Source organism: Helicoverpa armigera, chromosome 30 (assembly GCF_030705265.1).
Source record: "Helicoverpa armigera isolate CAAS_96S chromosome 30, ASM3070526v1, whole genome shotgun sequence".
NCBI lineage: Eukaryota > Metazoa > Arthropoda > Insecta > Lepidoptera > Noctuidae > Helicoverpa > Helicoverpa armigera.
In genome coordinates this window covers 2,436,393-2,461,432 of record NC_087149.1, presented here as the reverse complement: position 1 = coordinate 2,461,432, position 25,040 = coordinate 2,436,393, and the positions used below count along the sequence as shown (strand labels likewise).

The following is a 25,040-nucleotide window of genomic DNA, read 5'->3' as shown; positions in this document are numbered from 1 at the left end:
AGCGCAAACCGGCAGCCAAATTTGTTTGATTGACAATTTTTGCATAATGTTGCATGTAGAAAATGGATTTAATGTTGCCAGTAGAAAATAAATTCTTGAATTTTATTTTATTTCTGGCTAATTGATAATAAACATTAAATTTTAGTAATTGCTTCAATATGCAACTCAAAATTTTTATTATTTATTTTTTTATTTTAGCTGAAAAAAAAGATAGGGTAAGAGTAGAACCAATAAAAGATGTGATAGCGCCCTCTTACACACCTAAGCATAACTACTACGCAATCGCGCATCATCGTCATTACAAATAACGCCATCTATATTTCAGTTTCTTTAATATCTTACATTATAATACTACCAAATTAAAATGACACTTCCATGTAAGGACCTCAATGTATTTACTGTCTCACTTCATTTTGCAGACCTATAATGATACGTTTTCTCGTTTGCCACTATTAAGATTGTCACCCCTGGAGTGAACTGTCACCGCGAACGTCAGTTCAATATATTTGTTGTTTTGTGAAATATTTATAATGAAGTGTGCCGTAGACGGATGCAAGAATTGTTCGGGTACACAATCTAAAAGTGTTGATGGTATAACGTTTCATGTGTAAGTGCCTTTTTATGTACTTAATAGTCGTAGTGTAATCGCGTCTTGTGTAGTTGACAGCTGTCAGATTTCAAGGATTGAGAGATGATGATTTTTGACAGCTACTGTCAACTACACCAAAAAACAGTCAGATATTTTGTTGTTTGATGTCAGATATTTTGAAGGGACATCTGTCGTCGAGAAATCAAACTTGATAGATCGTTTTATTTATATTATTTTGACCAGTTTTCGACTGTAATAAATGCATGTTTACTAACATAGCTAAAATATAAAAATTAAGCACCAACTTGATTCTAAGCGCGACTTTTAACTATAACGATAACCAAACCATAACCAGTCGTATACTTGCCGCGCATTGCTCACATCGACGATTTGACAGCTAAAATAGTTTTGGTTATCGTTATAGTTATAGGTAGGTACCCACAGACTAGCAGATCAACCTACCCGAATTTGTCAAATTTTGGCAATCGAACATCAAACTTACACTATTGTGATAAGGTTGAAAATCTATTGAAGACATGTGACAGATTAAGGTAGATAGATGTGCTGGTACATAATAAAAAGGTAGGTACCATAGATTGGGCTGCGGGTTGTTCGAAAGAGTTACCGCGGCCCTGGTACATAAAAGGCCTATGACGGAACACGACGGTTTTTAGTCAGTAAGAGTCTGACACTCCTTCACCGCTGCTAACCCACAGCGGGAGGGGTCATTTGATGATTTTTAATGTCGAAAAAAAAAAAATGTACCGTAGATTTACATATGTACCTACATACAGGTCGACGTTATAAAGTGTGTTAAAAAAAGATCTCTACAAATTAATGACGTTTTTTTCCTTTTATTTTAGGTTCCCAGTTAATACAGAAATAAGAAAGTTGTGGTTACAAAATTTAAAGAAACCTAATTGGTCGCCAACGATTTACTCGAAAATATGTTCGATACATTTTGATCCAAATGACTTTTACCACACGAAAAGTGGTTTTAAGAAGCTGCGACAAGGATCGATACCCAAGTTAAATTTGGAAAACAAGCCTGTCAAAAGGGTTAGGAAAAAGGTAAGTAAAAATGATATAAAAAAACTTTTCTTTTTTAATTTATACTGGGTATTTATTTACAATTTCAACATTTACATTATCTTTAAAAAAAGGAAAAACTATATTTACAAAAAAAAACTATTAAGTATTAAAAACCGATTGCGTTAAAAAATATAGAAAGACGGCAACCAAAAATGACATGCGGAGATGACATTATGTTATCCGAAAATCTGTTAAGAAAGAAGCGCGCCAAAATGCGGATGTTCGGGAGACGAGGAACGTTAGGCTGCAATCCATACTTTTTTTATACAACCAAACATCGTTGACAGATGTCAAGAAACCCGAAAGGTCCATTAGTCATTCGTATTTGATCGTTCTCGTCACGCCCACAATACGTGCTTGACCTAGAAGAAGGCGCTTGACCTACCCACCTGCATAGCTTATGGCATCTCAGCTAGCATTCCGAGTTGACAGTCCGCCACCGAAAGTTAGCGAACGTAACGCATTTTATTGTATTTCCCTACATATTCCCTACACTACATATTCTTTTTTGTTCACATCTAACTTAGTAATATTACTACATATATTCTTAAGAACCAGAAGCAGGTTGGCTAACGAGGACATAACAAGAAATAGTTTTAACATGAAAATCAAATAAGATTGGTCAAAAGCGCGGCAAAATCGTATTCTTGTCAAACTATAACATGTCTTCTGACAATGACGTTCGAAAATGGAATCCTCAAAGCAGAGTTGCACGGCTGAATGGCGAGGTGTCTATGGTCGCTCGTCTCTGCTGCCCTCTATGTCACTACTGGCAGCTAACAATCTATACTAATATTATAAAGCTGAAGAGTTTGTTTGTTTGTTTGAACGCGCTAATCTCAAGAACTACTGGACCGATTTGAAAATTTCTTTCAGTGTTAGATAGCCCATTTATCGAGGAAGGCTACTACTTATCCCGGTACGGGAAGTAGATCCCACGGGATGAGAGTGAAACCGCTGGCAGAAGCTAGTATACTATATTAGGGTCACGGTGAGCCTGCTCACATTCGGCGGCTGACAGTCAGTTTCGAGGCGGTTGGCACTGTTGGCAGGGAGCATCAAAACGTATTTTAATAGTTGCAATCCTGTCAAGACACTTTTTTTAGGTAAGAGAAGCCAATAAAACGCATTTTTTTCTTGTATTTTGTTATTAAAATATATCTAGGTACACTTCATCTCAATAAGTACTTATTAAACTAAAGATAATTCAACCATATTAGCATGACTTTTAATACATACATATTACATACATACTTATGTACATACAAAGCTAACACTTATAGTTATCGGCACGAATCTTGAGCTCTGACCTTCACCTGCGTAAAAGTAATTTATTGGGTCCCTTTTGTGGTGTGAAGTGAGGCGCAGGGGCGGTCTAAAGCGGTGATTGGCCCGCAGTGCATCGCGTCATAGCCGTCACTCGGGATTGGTTCTTTGCTAATAAATCACTTCTGCGCAGATGTAGGTCAGAGCTCAAGATTCGTGCCGATAACTATACTTAATATAATGACTCAATTGCTATACACATATGTATAAGGATTTTTTAGACTGCCTTATGGTCTAGTTGTCGGTAACTCGACTGCTGTGCAAGAGGCCTCGTATTCGATTCCCGGGTCGTGCCCGTTAAATCGTGCGAATTGACAACTGACGCACAGATAAACAGATACATAAATAACCGCACACTATAGGCTAAACTAAACAGAAGCCAGTAAGTCTGACACCAGTCTAACCAAGGGGTATCGTGTTGCCCGGGTAACTGGGTTGTGGAGATCAGATAGGCAGTCGCTTCTTGTAAAGCACTGGTACTCAGCTACATCCGGTTAGACTGGAAGCCGACCCCAATATATGTAGTTTGGGAAAAATGCTCGGAGGATGATGGTAGGCTAAACTGATTGAACATCTTTCATAATCAAAAATAATCATATCGGTCTCAAAGATTACCGAACCAGGGATACTCCCTGCTCTTAAGTGTAGTTTCTGATTCATTTTTCACCCGTTCATATTCAGGAATATTAGGATATTCTCTGAAGCCGTTCAGGTATTTTATTGCCCTCTTCGGATCAATAGCTATGGCTTGCCTGCCATACGCTTGCACTCCGAAACTTACTTCAAACTGAAAGGTTATTTCCACAAAGAAATGTATTTCGGCATATTGGAATCCGTAACAGAATTTTGCCTCTCCAAGACAGTACCTTCGCAGCCTGATCTTTGGGGTGTCTCTAGTCATTTTGGAGTATTGAGCCCTGATAATTACGCAGGAGTACTCTAGGGTACCAATTAGGGTAACCTGTAAAGGATAAAAAAACTATTTTGAACAAACTGATCTCATAAAAGGGATGTATAAAAGTTTTGGCTCTTGAAGTCGGTCGATCATGAAGTTGCCAAGTTTTGTGTAATATTTAAGTATCAGTTATCTCAAGTATGAGGGTGTAGATTCGATTCCAGGTCAGGCAATTACCAATGCAACTTTTCAAAGTTTGTATGTACTTTCTAAGTATGTCTTAGACACCAATGACTGTGTTTCGAAAAAAACGTCAAACAGGTCCCGGCTGTAATTCGAACACCTTTGGCAGTCGTTACGGGTAGTCAGAAGCCAGTAAGTCTGGCAACCAGCCTTTACTAAGGAGTATCGGGCGGGTTGTCCTGGTAACTGGGTTGAGGTGGGCAGAGGCAGTCGCTCCTTGTGGCACACTGGTACTCAGCTGCATCCGGTTAGACTGGAAGCCGACTCCAACATAGTTGGGAAAAAATACAACATAGTTGGGTAGTTGTGAACTGTCTCGTTGGTCTAGTGGTCGCAAGCGCGGCTGCTGTGCTCGAGGTCTCGGGCTCGATTGCCGGGTCGGGCCCAAATCGCTTTGTGGGTTTTCTTAAACTTTCACAGAGCAGCCCTGAATCTGGATATTGGTGCTTGATTCACCCGTGCATCGGAGAGCACGTAAATGTCGGTCCTGCGCCTGATCTCTTTCCGGTCGTGTCGGATTGCCGTCCCATCGGGCTATGAGAGTGAAGGAATAGGGAGTGCACCTGTGTCTGCGCAAATGCTCGTGCACTATAATATATCCTGCGCAGCTGGCTGATCTCCTCAAATGAGAACAGCCGTCGTGGCCGAAATCGGCCGTGGACGCCATCAGTTGGGAAAAGGTTCGGGAGATGGATCTAGCGTAATACTGAACTTACGTTATGTCTCACAACGCCGCTTTGACGATATGGTATAACTGTGCTGTCGGTGTATAGTTCTCGGGTGGTCTCCTCTCTATCGCAGGGACCATACCTTTGCATGTGTCCCAGAGCTGAAACAATGTTTATCAGATGATTAGAAAGAAAAACATAATAAAGGTCATGTATTCAAAGCTGGTTGAAAATCAGCATCATTTGAAGGTCAAGTTTATAAAAGACAGCTCAAACGCCCGCCCTTCACCACTTTCTATGTTTTACCTCCTCTCACACGGAGAAGGATTGAGCATTAATCACCTCGCTTGCTCAATGCGGGTTGAATATTTCAGACTATATAGTCCAGGTTTCCTCAAGATGTTTTCCTTCACCTTTTTATGAGCCATTGTCCAACATCTACTTCGAAAGTACATACAAACTTAGAAAAGTTGGAATGTACATACCTACTCTGATTTACGCAATTGACTTTTGAAGTAGTGTAAATCAAACAAATATATAAAAAATGTCAAAATTATATCTCCTGTATACCGATATAGCCCACAGGATTAGCAAGTTGAAGTGGCATTGGGCAGGCCATATTGCTCGCAGAGCAGATGGCCGATGGGGCCGAAAAGTGCTGGAGTGGAGACCACAGACTAGCAAGCGCAGCGTAGGACGTCCACCAACAAGGTGGACAGACGACCTTATAAAGGTCGCCGGAAGACGCAGGATGCAGGTCGCCTCCAACAGGTATCTGTGGAGATCTAAGGGGGAGGCCTATGTTTAGCAGTGGACGTCCCATGGCTGAGATGATGATGATGATGAAGATATCTCCAGTAAGCAAAAAATCGGATGGATAGTATATGTTGTTACAGCCTTTTTATCGTCCCACTGCTGGGCACAGGCCTCCTCTCACATGGAGAAGGATTGAGCATTAATCACCACGCTTGCTCAATGCGGGTTGGTGATTTCAGACTTTATAGTCCAGGTTTCCTCAAGATGTTTTCCTTCACCTTTTTATCAGCCATTGGTGTCTAAGTATACTTAGAAAGTACATACAAACTTAGAAAAGTTGCATTGGTACTTGCCTGACCCTGGAATCGAACCCACACCCGCATACTCGAAAGGTTGGTTCTTTACCCACTAGGCCACCACGACTTATTTACTATTGGATAGTATATGGGAAACAGAAATGTTCTTACATCTCCTCAAGATGAGATGATTGTCCCCGAGCGTGGTGATGGCTGGTCTGCCGATCCTCTTCACACTGGTCGTTACCCAGTCGTGGTACTTCCCATAGTCCAAGAACCTAGCGGGAGCCTGGCAACCAGGGCCGTAGACACCGAAACCTAGCTGGAAACAGTTATATTATATTAAGTATTGAGTATTGAAGAAGCAATACATCGGAGAGCACGTTAATGTCGGTCCTGCGCCTGATCTCTCTCCGGTGGTGTCGGATTGTCGTCCCATCGCGCTATGAGAGTGAAGGAATAGTGAGTGCACCTGTGTCCAAGCAAATGCTCGTGCACTATAATATGTCCTGCGCAGCTGGCTGATCTCCTTATATGAGAATCGCCGCCGTATATCGCCGATAATCAGCTAGGAGGACATCAACTGATTTTAAATATATGTAGCTGTGAACAGTTAATAAAAACCGGCGTAGTGGGAGTGGAATTCGCGTACGAAGGGTTCCGTACCATTTTTTTTTTATAATTCATCTTCAATAATATACCCAAAACTTTCTCAGAAGTTTGATAAAACGAATTTGACCGTTACTTTTACTTTATGACATTACTTTGGGTTTTACTTTTGATTAAGAAACTGGCTGTAAAAAGCTGAAATTATCAAGCAAGTAGTTACTCTCAAGTATAGTTACCGGCACGAATCTTGAGCTCTGACCTTCACCTGCGCAGAAGTCATTTTTTGGGTCCCTTTTGTGGTATGAAGTGAGACGCGGGAGCGGGCTAAGGCGGTGATTGGCCCGCAGTGCATCGCGTCATAGCCGTCACTCGGGATTGGTTCTTTGCTAATAAATCACTTCTGCGCAGATGTAGAGCTCAGATTCGTGCCGATAACTATAGCCAGAAGAAGAACAGATATAGAAACTATACCAGTCTCCATCGCTTGCCGACTTTGACGACCAGAATGGCTCCACTACGCCACACACACCAACCGCCCGCAATGCTTCGAGCGCACGCCGTGTGAGATGGCCACATCGTATCCACGTCCAGCTAAAGAGTAAACGGGTTTCTATAACATACCTAAGCGTTGATTTGAGATTGGAGAGTGAATTATGACATAAGCGCTATACAAATTATGTATTTCCATTTCTAATTTCTAAAATAGAAGGAGATAAGTAGACAGGAGAAGGACCACAAATAAAATTTCAGCAGGAGGATGATGAAATTTTAATTTAAATAACAACCCGCATTGAGCAGGTATGGTAAATAACGCTCATTCATTTTCTGTCAGAGAGGAGGCCACAGCCCAGCAGTGGGACGATAAAAAGACTGATGATATATGCAATATTATTATGCAGATATAACGTTGTTGTTATTAAGCTGATAATTGTATTTGTGAACACGCAAAACTCAGGACTGATTTGGAAAATTGTTTCAGTGTTTCCATTTACCGAGTTTGTAGGCTATACTTGGCTTTCTAAGTATATTTGGACACCAACAACTGTGTTTCGGATGGCACGTTAAACTGTAGATCCCGGTTGTCATTGAACATCCTTGGCAGTTGTTACGGGTAGTCAGAAGCCAGTAAGTCTGACGCCAGTCTAACCAAGGGGTATCGGGTTGCCCGGGTAACTGGGTTGAGGAGGTCAGATACGCAATCGCTCCTTGTAAAGCACTGGTACTCAGCTGAATTCGGTTAGACTGGAAGCCGACCCCGACATAGTTGGGAAAAGGCTCGGAGGATGATGATGATGCGGGTGACACCACTTGTGCTGGTTTTTAAAAAGAAGAAATATAAGCAAGCATTGTATTAGTTACCCCTGTTCTCCTGTAATATAACTTGCAGTTTTCTGGTGACACATATCTCATCTTGTGGACTCTCAGTTTAGACCTTCTACAATCTGTAAAATTACAAAAAAATATTTATAAAACGGAATTTAATATCATTAGGATGGATAAATGCGACAAATGCGGCAAGAAGTGTCGTGCAGCTATTGGCTTATTTAGTCATAAAAGAAAGTGCTTGCGGCACTAATAACCGCATAGACAAGCACTGCCACAATCATCTGTCCAAGATGCTCTGTGGCCAATGATGATGAGGATGGATAAAGTAAGAAATTACGTATAAGTAGGTACGTGTTTCGGAACCAACATAGTTGGGAAAAGGCTAGGAAAATGAGACGATAAAGTGAGGAAGAACCTGACAGAAAAGTAAAGGTATGTGGACAGATGGCGAAATAAATATGAATGTAGATGGATTGAGAGAAAGGCAGACCGTGGAAAAGGTGGATTGCCTGTCTGAAAAGTAAAAGTATGTGGTGAGATGGCGAAATAAATATGAATGTATGTAGATGGATTGAGAGAAAGGCAGACCGTGGAAAAGGTGGATTGCCTGTCTGAAAAAGGACATGAATGAGAAGGGAAAAACATGTTACGCTGGTATCAAATAACTTGGGAATAGGGAAGGAAGATGAGGACATTTATTGTATATTGTACATAAATTAAAGTAAATTAAATTGCAAAAAGTACTTACTGTCAGATAAAACCATAGCAAAGAAATGCTGATTCTTGAAATGTGGTGGTGGAGGGCAAATTGGTCTCAGCACTGAAACATAAGGTTTCGTGGTTAGCCTAAATAATAGTAATAGGTATTTGATAAATGCTGTAGGTAATTTACATGACTACATTCAATAGACTTAAGTGAAGCATTCGATCTTGTGTCTCACAGTTTTTATTTATTCATTTAATACCCATCAATTTTGTGATTTTAGCTGTATCTGGTTATCTGGATATCTGGTCAATCGAGGTATTTTCATCATACATAAAAGAACACATGACATGACTCAAAAATAAAAAGACTACAAATCTGTTACCTACGCACTTAAACTGAGCAATATTAGTTGGGATTCCTTAAGGTAGCATTCTAGGTCCTGCTTTATTACAATGGTATCTACTTACTGTTTTCACACGGATTCACGCCCGTGTTGGGATAAAATATAGCCTATGTCACTCGGAAACAGTGTAGCTTTCCAACAGTTAAAGAATTTTTCAAATCTGTTTACTAGTTAGGGAGCCTTTCGGGTATAAGCAAACAAAAAAAATGTTTCGTCGATAAATACGACGAATATGAGTATAAATAGACCCTTTTTTTCTTAGCCCTAACTGTCCCACTGCTGGGCAAACGCCACCCCATTTCGTCTCCACACCTCTCGATCCTTGGATTGTTCACACCAATCGGAGTTGCAGGCATCCAGGTCATAGAATAAATATATAAGCCTATGATAACATATAAAAACTGATTCTTACGAACTGTGACGGTGTCTGTCTCCAACTGAATCATGGCGAGCGTACTGAAGGTATCCCTGGAGTAGTCCGGATGGTAGGAGTAGTCGCGGATGCCAAGACTTGGGCCGCTACAGTTGGAGCCGACCACCACTTGTGCTACAGACCTGATGAACATACAATACCACATACCTACAATACCACATGAAAATAATATGACAGGATCTGTAGATTTAAACCATAATTAAAAAGGAGGTACCTAGTTGTTGTTATAGCCTTTTTATCGTCACACTGCTAAGCTGCGGCCTCCTCTCACACGGAGAAGGATTGAGCATTAATCACCACGCTTGCTCAATGCAGGTTGCTGATTTCAGACTTAATAGTTCAGGTTTCCTCAAGATATTTTCCTTCACCTTTATATCAGCCATTGCCATTATAGAAAGGAGGAGGCTAAGCAAAATCCGTACGGGTCAACCATCTTCCCACAGTGAGTTGCTTGTGTTTCTGGGTCCTGGCTATCATTGAACATTCTTGGCAGTCATGACGGTGTTCAGAAGCCAGAAAGTCTGACGCCAGTCTAACCAAGGGGTATTGGGTTGCCCGGGTAACTGGGTTGAGGGGGTCAGATAGGCAGTCGCTTCTTGTGAAGCGCCGGTACTCAGCTGAATCCGGTTAGACTGGAAGCCGACCCCAACATAGTTGGAAAGGCTCGTAGGATGATGATTATGGGTCTTCATTAACGGGATTTAGATATACAATGTTACCTAAAATCCTCTTTAGGCATTTTGTCGATTTCGGAAGCGGCTGCCAGCACTATCTGTCTGGTGACGAGAACCACGCCAGTCGTGAACTTCTTATCTCCTAAACGGAGTTCAAAAACATTTGTTAGCAAAACATATTTTATTTTTCGATTTTACAACTTAATAACTTCGCGGTTGTTATTTCATTCCGCAGCTTCACCCGTGACTGCCCGAACCCAAACAAAATATATAAAAATAGGAAGCATTTTTTTGTTCGTTTGGACCATACTACTATTAACTATAATATTATAAATGCGAAAGTAACTCTGTCTGTCTGTCTGTTACGCTTTCACGTCTGAACCACTGAACTGATTTTAATAAAATTTGGTACAGAGATAGAGTTGATTTTGAGAAAGAACATAGGATAGTTTTTATCCCGGACTTTTGAAGAGTTCTCTTGGAAACGCGATATAACCGAACTTGACGCAGGCGAAGCCGTGGGCGGAAGCTAGTTAACAGCTTATTTTAAATATGATAAACTTATAGTTATCGGCACGAATCTTGAGCTCTGACCTTCACCTGCGCAGAAGTAATTTATTGGGTCTTTTGTGGTATGAAGTGAGGCGCGGGGGCGGGCTAAAGCGGTGATTGGCCCGCAGTGCATCGCGTCACAGCCGTCACTCGGGATTGCGTTCTTTGCTAATAAATCACTTCTGCGCAGGTGTAGGTCAGAGCTGAAGATTCGTGCCGATAACTATACTTACGATAAGGATAGAACAGTATTCCAAGCCATGGATAAGTTTCTATCTGGGCTCTGCCCTCGTACACGCGAGATATCGGCGAGTTGTCGATCCCACATGACAAGCACGATATCACTGAAACATATTATATCAAATAAACATCTTTTTCTCTTCAAGCTGTTGATTTACATCTGTGCAATGTGCAATATTGCAGGTGGTTGACATAGAACACGTAAATAGTCAAATTAGTCAATTGGAATTACGGTAGAGGGGAAATAGTTAATATGCGCTGCTTTTTTGTCATTGTTTTGTTAATTTATTTGGGTTGAGAATCATAGGCATAATTTATTACGTCCTTGAATATTGCACGGATGCAAATCAACAGCTTGTATTTATCTCATCAATAAAGTACTTTTTTCGTGTCTCATGAAAAAAATCTTAAATGTGTTGATTCATACTCCATTTGACCAGGGGGCCCGATTCTCTTAAGTTAATAATGTCAAAATTGAATGGAAATTGTATCGCAATAGCAGTTTTAACCTTATCGGGCATTCTGCTGACCAATCGTATTCCAACGACATTCGATTGGTCATCTATTTGGTCTAACGTAGTTCGCTTGCTCTACAATCATATTGCAATCGTAAATAATGTGCAGACAATATGATTCATAATTGAATCACAGAAACTGATAAAAGCGTTTATTTAAAAAAGAAAATAGCGGGATGCCAACATACGCTTCAATCGTAATTGAGTCGTGATTGGATCTCAGTCGGATGTGAATCGTATGTTGCTTAAGTAAAATTAGCAGAATCGTGCCCCAGATCAATAACTATGTGATAATCTTAAAATGATGAAATTACTAGATAAAAAACAAATACTAGCCTTCGATTAACGACGAGAAACTTATCCAAACACCAATTTTATTCATAACTCTTCAATTTATTGTATTCTTTTCTAAACTCCACCACACTGTCAATTAGTTTAAGACTTCCCCAATTTTATATATCATCATCTGCCTAGCCTTTTCCCAACTATGTTGGGGTCGGCTTCCAGTCTAACCGGATGCAGCTGAGTACCAGTGTTTTGTAAAGAGCGACTGCTTATCTGGCCTCCTCAACCCAGTTACCCGAGCGAAATATCCCTTGGTAAGACTGGTTTTCAGACTTACTGGCTTCTGACTACCCGTAACGACTGCAAAAGATCTCCAAATTACAGCCACTTCTTTTCTTTTTTCTTTTGGTTCTTTTGAAAAACCCCTTAAAAATAGTTTTCTCGAATTGAGTAAGCACTCTTAATTTCAATGCTATTTTTTCTATTGCTATTCAAGTCCAAATAATAGTATTTTATTTTTCATTTAAGTCCTTCACAGTAGTCAGAAGCCAGTAAGTCTGACACCAGTCTAACCAAGGGGTATCGGGTTGCCCGGGTAACTGGGTTGAGGAGGTCAGATAGGCAGTCGCTTCTTGTAAAGCACTGGTACTCAGCTGCATCCGGTTAGACTGGAAGCCGACCCCAACATGATTGGGAAAAAGGCTCAGAGGATGATTTAAGTCCTTCACAGCTGACGTTTTAATACACTTTACTTTTAAATAAAAACGATTACGAAATACACAATATATTTTTTTAGTTGATAGCCCTCAGTCTATACACGTACTATGTAGGTATGTTCTTAGTTACTGACTTGCAGTGAAAAGCGAAGAGTGGACTAAAAATTTGTTTGCTTATAAACAGCCGTAAGATTGTGGTAACAAGATGATGCTTTTGCTAATATACACTTGAGAGAATGTCGCTTAAACATGTCATTTGTGCTGAGATAAGTGGGATACATAACATACCTATATACTGATGACTTCTGGTCACCATGCCGGGCTGCCGAACTGATGGTCCTGGGGCCCGGTTCTCATAAGTTAATAATGTCAAAATTGAATCGGAATAGCAGTTTTAACCATATCGGGCATTCTGCTACTAATATAAGACCAATCGTATTCCAACGACATTCGATTGGTCTGGTATTTTGGTGATTTTGGTCTGAAATGGTGAATCATATTGCAATCGTAAATCATTTGCAGACAAAATGATTCATTATTAAATTAAATTCATTATTATTTTATTTTGGTCAAAAATTAAGCATTGCCATCCAACGTGGCAATGCTGCCAGCCTCTTGGGTACACTCCCGGTGGGCAGCGATGAGGAGTTTTTTGATGCCATTTTATAATTGTTTTTAGTTGTATATATCTATAAATAAGGTTTTTTTTACGTCATGTAAATATGTACATTATTAAATGCTATTTTAACTTAAATGACTTTTGATTTGATTTACAGACAACCGATTTTTTTCCGTTTCAGGACACGAATACTCCCAAGAAATTTCCACATCGTGTACCAAAATCAAAGCAGTCACAGCCATTACACGTAGCGGTAAGTGTTCTGACGATCATTCTCCTTGAACTAAGCAAAATTGACTTCTATTGTAACTGCCTCTTTATCGTCCCACTGCTGGGCTGCGGCCTCCTCTCACACGGAGAAGGATTGAGCATTAATCACCACGCTTGCTCAATGCGGGTTGGTGATTTCAGACTTTATAGTCCAGGTTTACTCAAGATGTTTTCCTTCACGTTTTTATCAGCCATCGGTGTCCAAGATATACTTAGAAAGTACATACAAAAGTATTGGTACTTGGCTGAACTGGAATCGCACCCACACCCTCATACTCGAGAAGTTCTTTACCCACTAGACCACCACGACTTCTACCTATTGAGTCTTGTTATAATTTTTATGTAAAAGCTATTAATTTATTCGAAGAAATCTGTCTATTTTGTCCACAGTCGAAACACGCACGCAACGGGAACAAAAAAGCTCAGAAATGTCCAAAGTGTCACGCGGTGCTCCCGACAGGAACTGCGCCTGAGTCAAACGTAAGTGCCTTATTCACCAGTATTTCATAATATACTAGCCGTTTTCCCACCCGCGTCTCGTGGGAACTACTCCTGTACCTGTAACGCTAACGGGATATTTATGAAATTAAATGAAATCGTTTATTTTGCAAGTTGGACATTACATCACTTTTACGCGTCATTTTAAGAAAGCTGGGGCATTTCCTAACTGACTGATCCCTGAGAAGAAACGCCGAAACAAACTCAAGGGTCATAGTCTCTTTTAAAGTCCAAACATGTTATAAATCAAATAATATTATGTGTGAGTGTCACCATGTACGCGGTCTGGAATGGCCTTTTGAGGAAAGAGCCACATCAGGCTGGAGCTGACCAGTCCCAACAGACGGCACTATAGGACATTATATATATCCTATGTTACTCGGGAAGAGTGTAGCTTTTCAACAGTGAAAGAATTTTACAAATCGGTTCTGAAGTTTTAGAGCCTTAGGGTAAAAGAGTCTCGATAGTTTAGTAGGCCCTAAGGGGTCCTATTCTTGCTACAACCCTCGCTCTATTTTCCCCACAGACCCCGAGCTTCGCTTATATAAGTCTTTTATAATTCTCTGATGACCAGAATTTTTGATGACCCAGCTTAACGGACGCAATAATATCTTAGGAGCAAGTGAGATCAGTGATAGCGAGGGTATATCACTTCTTGGAGCGCGAGTACGAACAGTTGAAGAGCTTGCACCCGGAGACGGACTGGTCTCCGCTGAGCAGGGTCAGGCAGCGCGCGGCCGTCGCCACCGGCGTCTCGGAGCCCGACGTGCTTCAAATACTTAGCGAAGAGTCTGACATCGCCGCTGACCAACACCCACCCACCAAACGACATAGAACTGACCACCAGAGGTGAGGAACTTGTGATTTTCGATAATTTTTCAACCACAGCGGCTATTTCAGAAGGGTACCAGCCAACTGCACAGGACATATTATAGTGCACAAGCATTTGCGCGGACACAGGTGGACTCACAAACTTGTGAACTTTGTATCATCATAATCAGCCTTTGCTCAACTATGTTGGGGTCGGCTTCCAGTCTAACCGGGCGCAGCTGAGTACCAGTGTTTTACAAGGAGCGACTGCCTTATCTGACCTCCTCAACCCAGTTACCCGGGCAACCCAATACCAAGCAAAGACTGGTTGTCAGACTTACTGGCTTCTGACGACAGCCAAAGATGTTCAAATGAAAGCCGGGACTTACATTTTGGTCTTTCGAAACGCGGAAGAACTCGTTATGACTAGATGTGAGCTCAGTGTGGTATATATTTAGCTTCGGAGATTCCTCTGCCCATCTCCGAGCTAGACATTGAATATTCCACTTGGTGCTGTGTGGTGGTTAACGATATACTGCTACTGTAACAGCCTTCTTATCGTCCCACTGCTGGGCTGCGGCCTCCTCTCACACGGAGAAGGATTGAGCATTAATCACCACGCTTGCTCAATGCGGGTTGGTGTTTTGGTGGTTATTTTTAAAACACGAGTATACAGAACAAAATGCATAGTTATACATATGTTTTAATGCAAGGTGAAAGACATACAATGCCCTTATGTTTTTCCGTTAGTCATCTCAGCCATAGGACGTCCACTGCTGAACATAGGCCTCCCCCTTAGATCTTCACAGATACTTGTTGGAGGCGACCTGCATCCAGCGTCTTTCTGCGACCTTTAGTGTCTAAACACACTATGCCGAACGTACGCGACCGAAGTTCCGCGGCTGATTTTACGTTCCAACGTAATCGCCTTATATGACGCACCATAAGTGCCGAACTTACGCGGCAGAAGTTCAGTTGCGCAATTTACGCGGGGCGCGGGCGGGGGCATGCTTACCTCCCGCTGCTCGCCGCTCCCGATCTCCGTCGACAGTCGAACCGAACTTCGGTCGCGTACCTATAATGTGTTTTCTACAGAATACGTTGCCGCCGAATTTCCGCTGAACTTACGCCCGACTGAAGTTCGGCTGTACGCTATAACGCAACGTAATTTCGGCATAATGTGTCGCTAGTAATTCAAATAGCATTGCAGGCGTAATCATGCCGAACTTCCGTCGCGTATCCTCGGCATAGTGTGTTAAGGTCGTCTGTCCACCTTGTTAGTAATAGCGTACAATGTTTTAAAGAGTAGCGTTTTAAGCCGCCATTTGCAAAACTTTTTTTTTAATTTCAGTTCATCTGACGATGATGATGATGATAATGATGAGAATGACGAGGACGATGATGATGATGATGATGATGGAACTATCAATAATGATGAGGACAGTGAGAAACAAGCTGTGACTTATCCGTGAGTATTTTTAACATTGGTTGATAATACAATATTTTGGAATAATAGGTTTTACTAGCTTCCGCCTGCGTAGATTTCGGTTATATCTAGGCCTGCCATCCGTCCGGGTTTCCCCGGATTTGTCCTCGTTTGGAGGCAGTCCGGGGACGGTCCGGGCGGGGTTTAAGAAGTGTCCGGAAAACTCGGACACTTTTCATGTAAGGAAGCACCTCATTAAATTTAAGTATATGTTAATAGTAAATGGATTACAAATTAGGTATTATTTTGTTTAAAAAAATCGTAGATACTCGTTCGGGGAAAAAATGCGATTTACGCCAAATGTCCGGGATTTTTTAAGGTTTGCCCGGGTTTGGCGAAATTCGAGATGGCAGCCCTAGTTATATCGCGTTTCCAAGAGAATTCTTCAAAAGTCCGGGATAAAAACTATCCTATGCTCTTTCTCAAGATCAACTCTATACCAAATTTTATTAAAATCAGTTCAGTGGTTTAGACGTGAAAGCGTAACAGACAGACAGAGTTACTTTCGCATTTATAATATTAATAGTAGGGATGCACAAGAATACCTAATGCTATCTAATAATGTTTTTTTATTATTAAAGGAAGGAGTCATTATACATCGATGTCGCACTGATGATGGAAGCCACGTAAGTATTCTTCTCTCTCTCTATTCTTCTTCAGCTGTCAATTCTGTGAGTACAGACGCCAGCAGGGGCCCGATTCTCCAAAGTTAATATTGTTAAAATCGAATAGAAATTGAATCGCAATATGATCGCAATAGCAGTTTTAACCTTATCGGGCATTCTGCTACTAATAAAAGACCAATCGTATTCCAATTTCCAATGACTGCGATTTTGGTCGATACGGTAGTTTGCTGTACAATCATTTTGCAATCGTAAATCATTTGCAGACAAAATGATTCATTATTGAATTACAGAAAAGGATAAAAACGTTTATTTCAAAGAAAAAATTGCGGAATGCCACATACGCTTCAATCGTAATCGAGTCGGGATTGGATCTCAGTCGAACGTGAATCGTATGTCGCTTGAGTAAAATTAGGAGAATCGGGCCCCTGGTCAACCTACTCGAATCTGTCAAATGTCACCAATCGAACATTAACCTACCACTATTGTGATAAGGTTGAAGATCTATTGAACACATTTGACAGATTGAGGTAGGTTGACCTGCTTGCATCTGTACCTATATTTACCCACACAAGTTTGGCTTAGCCGCCTTTTTTAGATTTTTTCCTTTTTGATACTTATTGTATTATTTTAATTTTCAGTCAAATGGTTGAATTTGAATCGGAAATGGTTAATATTAAACAAGAGCCGGAGTATTCAACGGATAAAACGTACACGTAAGTCCATACACACTTATATTATGACTAGCTTCTGCCAGCGGTGTCACCCGTATCCCGTGGGAACTACTTCCCGTACCGGGATAAAAAGTAGCCTATAGCCTTCCTCGATAAATGGGCTATCTAACACTGAAAGAATTTTTCAAATCGGACCAGTAGTTCCTGAGATTAGCGCGTTAAAACAAACAAACAAACAAACTCTTCAGCTTTATAATATTAGTATAGATGTAACTGCCTCGTTGGTCTAGCTGTCGCAAGAGCGGCTGCTGAGCACGAGGTCTCGGGTTCGATTCCCGGGTCGGGCAGACATCGCTTTGTGGGTTTTCTTAAACTTTCACAAAGCAGCCCGTAGTCTGGAAGTTGGTGATGATTCACCCGTGCATCGGAGAGCACGTTAATGTCGGTCCTGCGCCTGATCTCTCTCCGGTCGTGTTGGATTGTCGTTCCATCGAGCTATGAGAGTAAAGGAATAGTGAGTGCACTTGTGTCCAAGCAAATGCTTGTGTACTATAATATATCCTGCGCAGTTCTCTGATCTCCTTACACGAGAACAGCCGCCGTAGCCGATAATCGGCTAGGAGGACATCGATCATCTTCATCATCAATATTATGATTTAACTAGCTTCTGCCGGCGGTTGCACCCGCGTCTCGAGGGATCTAAGTACTGCCTGTACCGGGATAAAATATATCCTACTAGCTTTTGCCCGCAACTTCGTTCGCGTGGAATAGTGACTTCCGGCATATTTTTGGTTTGACCAATAGATGGCGCTATATGTCCGGAATAAATTTTATTTTCTAATTTTTATATTTTTTTTTAATAAAAACTATCCTATGTCCTTTCTCAAGTTCCAAACTATGTCTGTACCAAATTTCACACAAATCGGTTCAGTAGTTTAGGCGTGAAGAAAAGACAGACAGACAGACAGACAGAGTTACTTTCACATTTGTAATATTAGTTAGGATGACTAATTTCCTTCACTTTTAAGTAGTTTACGAACATAAGAATATAGGTATTATGAGCATACGAATTGTTCCTAATGTCTTTGTATTTAAATTCCAGGGTACCGGTGACTGTGTGTATACCGAAACTAGAGCCGCCAGATGAACGTCATAGTCAAAATAACAGGTAAGTTTATACAAAAATATTAACTACTAGCTTCTGCCAGCGGTTTCACCCGCATCCCGTGGGAACTACTTCCCGTACCGGAATAAAAAGTAGCCTATAGCCTTCCTCGATAAATGGGCTATCTCAGTAGCGGATTTACAAACTTGCCGCTAGTAGGCCATTCAATTTTTGCCGCCTCTAATGATTGTGAACTTAATGATATTTCTGTCAGTTACTAGATTATTTTTGCAAGCCTCTATGTACCGAACAGTTTAATGTTAACAAGTTTATATGACAGCGACTTTGAAGCGTAAAATCTCTGTAACTTCGAAACGGCTCAATCGATTTTCATCAAACACTCGCTAGTCGCTTGTAAAACACCTGTAGTACAAAAAAAAACTAAATTGAAATCGGTTCATTCGTTCGGGTGCTATGATTCAGTGGCGGCGTAGCATTGGGTGGCACCCGGGGCGGACTACCTATTGAGCAAAAAAAAAAACGACAAATGTAAAAACTTTTCTGTTCCAAAACTCAATAATTTTGTACCAAAACGATGAAAATAAACCGGCGTAAAGTGAAAAAGTCGCGAGCGAAGCGAGCGCGAATTTTTTTTATTTTTGGGGCACAAAAATACCTACCCAAACAAGAGTGGAAAAAAGCACTGCAAAGAGAAGAAGCCGCGGGCGTAGCGAGTGCGAAATATTTGATGTTCGGGACGCAATAATACCTAAAGAAATCAAAAAACAGTCACTGTCAAGTGAAAGGCGCGAGCGCAGCGAGCGCGAAATTTTTTGAGTCTTGAAACACAAAAATACTCAAACAAGTTTGAAAAAAAACCAGTGTAAAGTGAAAAAGCTGAGAGGGCAGCGAGCGCGAAATTTTTCGAGTTTTGGGACACAAAAGTCCTCCACCTCATAAACAGCTTAGAAATCGTCAGTGTAGAGCGTCAGTTGTTTTTACTGCTGTGTTGCTACTTCGGTGCTTCAACTTTTTGTTAGATTGAGGACTCAAAGAGCGCAGAACAAACCAGAAATGATGAAAAAACCGCGAGCGAAGCGAGCGGATTTTTTATTTTATTTTTATTGAAACGCTATTAGAATCGTCGTTCATAAGTGCTTGTAAAGGCCTAAATGAAATAAATGATTTGACTTTGAATATTTTAAAGTTCATGATCACGTAAGTACCTAAGTATATTAATTTTGTAAACGATTAATAAACCCAAAATTAATAACTCAATTATAAAAAAAACTGTAAAAAAATTGCTAAATTTGCCGCCCCTCTAAATCTGCCGCTCTAGGCACTGGCCTACTTTGCCTATTGGTAAATCCGCCACTGGGCTATCTAACACTGAAAGAAATTTTCAAATCGGACCAGTAGTTCCTGAGATTAGCGCGTTAAAACAAACAAACAAACAAACTCTTCAGCTTTATAATATTAGTATAGATTAACTATTAACTACCTGAGACAAAGTTGCACCATTTAACTAGTAACGATAACTAAACCATAACCAGCCGTATACTTGCCGCGCATTACACGACAACCGAAAATCGTTCAAGGGCTCGATTCTGCTAATGTAATAATGTGAAAATTGAATCGCAATATGATCGCAATAGCAGTAACCATATCAGGCATTCTGCTACTAATATAAGACCAATCGTATTCTAACGACATTCGATTGGTTTGGTATTGATATGCCATTTGGTCTATCTATGGGGTAGTTTGCTCTACAATCATATTGCAATCGTAAATCATTTGCAGACAATATGATTCATTATTGGATCACAGAAAAGGACCAATCGCAAACCAATTGAATGTCATTGGAATACGATTGGTCTATTATTAGTAGCAGAATGTCCGCTAAGGTTAAAACTGCTATTGCGATTCAATTTTGACATGGGCCCCAGTGTACCTAACTGTCAATAGTCAGATGACGAAATACACTTCTGGACACATCTACTGGCCCACCTTAGAGTTTAGGTTTCGATGGCCCCTACCGAAATATTATTGCTAGATTGAACAAAAACTGTTGATGCAGTTTTAAACCTGATACATTTTACCTTCTTTTTCGATCGTATTGTTTTAAATTTGAATTCAGAATACCATACGACATGGAACTACGCCTAACAAGTCGGATATGTGCCTCGTTAAAGGCAATTGATTTTTGAATAAAAAACATGTTTTATCAAATAAAGGCTTAATTTAATAACGCGTGTTGCCTCCGTGGGCATCTACCACAGCTCTCATACGATTAGGCATAGAGTTTATCAATCGGTCTATGAAATTTTGAGGGATCATCTCCCATTCCTCTTCATGGCAGTTTTCAACTCCTGCATCGTCTGAGTAACTGGCTGACGAGCCCTAACACGTCTTTTTAGCTCGTCCCACATGTGCTCAATGGGGTTCATGTCTGGGCTTCTGGCTGGCCAGTCCATAACTGTGATATTCACATCCCGAAGATATTCCCTGACGATGCCGGCCGCATGGGCTCTTGCATTATGATGCATAAAAAGGAAATTTGGGCCCACATAGTCCGCGTATGGTATCACGTGGGGTTCTAAGCACTCACTAATGTACCTTTCAGCATTTAATGTTGGCAGCCGTGGTCCTGTAACAACCTCAAGTTGAGTTTTGCCGCTCGCGGATATACCGCCACAGACAGTCCATGAGCTACCGCCATAAGCAACCCTCTCTTCAAAGCAGCATTGTGCGAAACGCTCTCCCTTACATCGGTAGACCTTCTTCCTTCCATCATTGCCATGTAACACAATTTTAGACTCATCAGAAAAGAGTACACGGCTCCAATCTTACTGTGTCCAATTTAAATGACTGCGTGCGAAATGAAGGCGCGCTGTTCGGTGGGCTCGCGTTAGTTTTGGCCCATTAGCTGGCTTGTGTGGTACCATATCGCGTTCTTTTAACCTTCTCCGAACAGTTCGAGTGCTTGTACATGCTCCATGGAAGTCGCGAAGTTGATTTTGTATCTCAATGGAGGTAAGGTGACGATTTCTCAAGCTGGTCGTCACGATGAAACGATCCTTTCCTTCAGTTGTGACCCGAGATCGTGGCCTTCCTTGGTGACGAACAAAGCCGCCAGTCTCTAGGTACCTCCGATAAACATTTCGGACCGCAGATCGACTTAAATTAAGTTGAGCACTCACGTTTCTTTGGCTGTGTCCGGCCTGAATAAGTGCCACAGCTTGGGCGGCGACTTCAGGTGAAGTATCCATAGATTATTGAGAGAACCTCACCTTAATGTTAAGAATAAGTAATGTTTGTTGCAAAACCAAAGATATCAATCACTTTTTCAAGAATTAAATCCAAGTAAACCAATAAAACCAAGTTTTCTTAGTAATCGATTGTTTGATATCAACAAGCGGGCTCCAAATTGTCTCTTGTTTCCTTCAATTCTGTATTCTAAATTCAAAAAAAGACTATTTAATGAAATTGTGAATGTGCAAGGTTCAAAACTGCATAAAAACCTTTTGCTCGACCTAATATAAAAATTTAGCTAGGACCAAACGAAACTGAAAATACAAGGTGGGCCTATAGATGTGTCCAGAAGTGTACATACATCATCATATTTATTTCTCACAGTGTAAACAGCTCTGCTGTGGAGGCGTGCCGCGATGACATAGTGCGACGAGACAAACAGACAACTAGGGTAGGGTGGTAGCCAATGAACCACCAAAAGTTTGGAGATCTCTAGCGCGCTCGTTTTTACAGTCTAAGAAAATATTTTTGTCTCAAATGATAGGTTATTTAATAAGCTGCCAAATTGTGTTGAAATAAGTGGAAAACATTTGCTGTTGCCTAATTTATACATGTTTTTTTAAAACATGAGAAATGGTTCATAGCGTACTCCTAGGGGTACACAAAGAACCGGGGGGGTGGTACTAAATGAACCATGTGGTACACAATGAATCACGGTAATATAAAAAAAACAATATTGTTTGTTTTAAAGAAAAATAAATACACTATTTATAACTTTTTATAATTATTACGTTTCGGGTTATACATACGTTTAAGAACCAACAAATCAGCCTTAAAACTTAATTTTTAACAATAATTATGAACATCTTAAAAGTTACGCACAAACTCTTTCCGGGAAAAAAGAAAAAACATTTTGTACTTGTATATTTATATTAATTAAAATGCTCTTAGCATTATAAAGTCGACGTGTTTTTATCACATTCAGACTTATGTTTTTTTATTGTCCAAATCACAAATTGTAACAATCAACATTTCTTTATGCTGTCTTCATGTTGGGCAGTAAAAAATTTACTTGCATCATAATGGGGCTCTAGTCTACAAGACGGATTGTTCCTGTAGGTACTTTGTTTGTGACATATCTCCGCACAAACACTTCGTCTGTCGCAATACTGGATAGAGAAGGTTGCAGTTTTTGCTGCTTTTAGAATGCTTAATCCCGACAAGTGTTTTTTCTATACCTCTTTGTGTAGCTTCCGCGGTGTGATACCCTTTTTTACGTGCTTTCCTCCCTACCGTGTTTCGCCCCATGCTGAAATAGACGAATAATGGTAATTAATTATAGGTACTCACATTAACACTTAGAGGTTAACTGTCTAATAATACTTCCCACCTCATCATATATCATACAAAGCACTAAGATGTGGTACACAATACACAATTACACAATGAACCGTGGTTCATTGCTTACCCAGTATAAATGGCTCACAGCGTACCCACCCCCTCTTAGGAAATGTTAGGTCATGTTTTATACAAAAACCGTTGAGAATTAATTCCAAAAAATAGTCTCAGATAAGCCTAATGATCTACATTACACATACAATTCACACATAGTTAAGTAAGAGTTAGATTATTAAAATAACAACAAAAAGAAACTCACCTTTTTTTGCCGTTTTTGCTTGAGTAGAAGACTAAGACGCGGCTCATAGGTGAGTATATCGCGACAGACCCACGGCGAATAGACCAAACTTCTTGACGTGGCAAGGGAGTCTCGACATAATTTTTGCGCGAGCTAGCAACGTTAGGTATGGCCGGTAGGTACTATGGTTCATAGTGTACACGCGGTTCATTGGCTACCACCCTACCCTATATCTCAACCAGCACCACATGTGCACACTCGGTAAGTTGTCTATATAACATGGCATTTTAAAATAATTATCATTGGCTCTTTTCCCAACTATGTTGGGGTCGGCTTCCAGTCTAACCGGATTCAGCTGAGTACCAGTGCTTTACAAGAAGCGACTGCCTATCTGACCTCCTCAACCCAGTTACCCGGGCAACCCGATACCCCTTGGTTAGACTGGTGTCAGAATTACTGGTTTCTGACTACCCGTAACTACTTTTTCTTTAACGACGTCAAAAATCATCAAATGCCCCCTCCCGCTGTGGGTTAGTTAGTAGCGGTGAGGGAGTGTCAGACTCTTACTGACTAAAAACCGTCGTGTTCCGTCGTAGGCCGCGTATGTACCAGGGCCGCGGTAACTCGCGCGAACAATCCCGCAGCCCCGGTAGGCCTTGTCTCCTTTTCCCAGCCCTAGACGTACAGATTATTTAATTATGTACTGTACATATATTTAACACAAATATTGTATTGTTGCAGGGACCCGCTGATGATAGAAGTGAAACTGGAGGAAATAACTATAGAACATGAGGGGATCAGTTAATATAGCTTTACTTAGAATCACCTTCAAATGTTAAAGATTCATAATGATACTAGAATTCTTTTGAGTAGACATTTACAGCCTTACTACAAAAACTTAAACATCTGATCAACACTTGTCTGAAAGAAGTGTGGCTGCAAAACGGACCTTATTTCAACGTCATAATCTGTCATTTTTTAGACAAGTATTCAACAGGCGTTTAAAAGTTTTTGTGGTAAGACGGATAGTTTTTAAAATTGTAATGAAGGAACATACGTTTGTTGTACTATTTCTTAGTTTTTTTAAAAGGATAAAGTTACAAATATGTACATTCTTTTAAAATAAAAATATCTAAAACTTTTATATTTTTTGTTTTATTTCCTCTCTTTCCAAAGCACGATAAACTGTAGGACCCGGCTATCATTTGAACATCTTTGGCAGTCGTTACGGGTAGTCAGAAGCCGGTAAGTCCGACAACCAGTCTTACTAAGAGGTATAAGATTGCCCGGGTAACTGGGTTGAGGAGGTCAGACAGGCAATCGCTCCTTGTAAAACACTGGCAAGCAAATGCATCTGGGGCTCGATTCTGCAAATTTTACTTAAGCGACATACGATTGATATCCAACTGAGATCTAATCATGGCTCAATTACGACTGAAGCGTATGCGGCATTCCGCTGTCTTCTTTTAAATTTAAATAAACGTTTTTATCCTTTTCTGTGATGCAACAATGAATCATATTGTCTGAAAATGATTTAGGTACGATTGTAAATTGTTTAATTTACATTACATGTTAAATTCATTGTGCAATATGATTGTAGAGCCAGACTACCGTATAGACCAAATAGCAGACCAATATCGAACCAAAAAAATATGTCATTGGAAAACGATTGGTCTTATATTAGTAGCAGAATGCCCGATAAGGTTAAAACTGCCATTGCGATTCAATTTTGTCATTATTAAC

The 25,040-nt window shown here is 40.5% G+C and overlaps 2 protein-coding genes and 1 long non-coding RNA gene across 5 annotated transcripts; 1 reads left to right on the top strand and 2 right to left on the bottom strand.

Annotated features, from left to right (window-relative positions):
* Positions 1-24,441, top strand: LOC110380707 (peroxynitrite isomerase THAP4). 2 transcript variants are annotated; one of them, XM_064043141.1, is made up of 12 exons: positions 2-607; positions 1,453-1,660; positions 13,125-13,196; positions 13,604-13,693; positions 14,328-14,560; positions 15,873-15,989; positions 16,589-16,633; positions 17,272-17,346; positions 18,407-18,472; positions 22,046-22,110; positions 23,528-23,558; positions 24,039-24,441. In XM_064043141.1, exons 1-12 carry the CDS (start codon positions 531-533, stop codon positions 24,100-24,102), a joined length of 1,143 nt encoding a protein of 380 aa, XP_063899211.1. In that variant the 5' UTR covers positions 2-530; the 3' UTR covers positions 24,103-24,441. The 2 variants fall into 2 exon arrangements, with proteins under 2 accessions (XP_063899213.1, XP_063899211.1); XM_064043143.1 differs by lacking the exons at positions 22,046-22,110; positions 23,528-23,558 and having other exon boundaries at positions 1-607.
* On the bottom strand, positions 2,946-6,411 carry LOC135119181 (uncharacterized). The gene is made up of 3 exons (XR_010278037.1): positions 6,037-6,411; positions 4,862-4,974; positions 2,946-3,968 (listed from the first exon to the last, which is right to left on the bottom strand). It is a non-coding gene; the product is annotated as an uncharacterized LOC135119181 (long non-coding RNA).
* Positions 6,702-10,968, bottom strand: LOC126056165 (uncharacterized). 2 transcript variants are annotated; one of them, XM_064043148.1, is made up of 6 exons: positions 10,802-10,967; positions 10,062-10,158; positions 9,322-9,464; positions 8,549-8,620; positions 7,834-7,916; positions 6,702-7,065 (listed from the first exon to the last, which is right to left on the bottom strand). In XM_064043148.1, exons 2-6 carry the CDS (start codon positions 10,079-10,081, stop codon positions 6,940-6,942), a joined length of 444 nt encoding a protein of 147 aa, XP_063899218.1. In that variant the 5' UTR covers positions 10,082-10,158; positions 10,802-10,967; the 3' UTR covers positions 6,702-6,939. The 2 variants fall into 2 exon arrangements, with proteins under 2 accessions (XP_063899218.1, XP_063899217.1); XM_064043147.1 differs by lacking the exon at positions 10,062-10,158 and having other exon boundaries at positions 10,802-10,968.
* Positions 24,442-25,040: the final 599 nt, after the last annotated feature.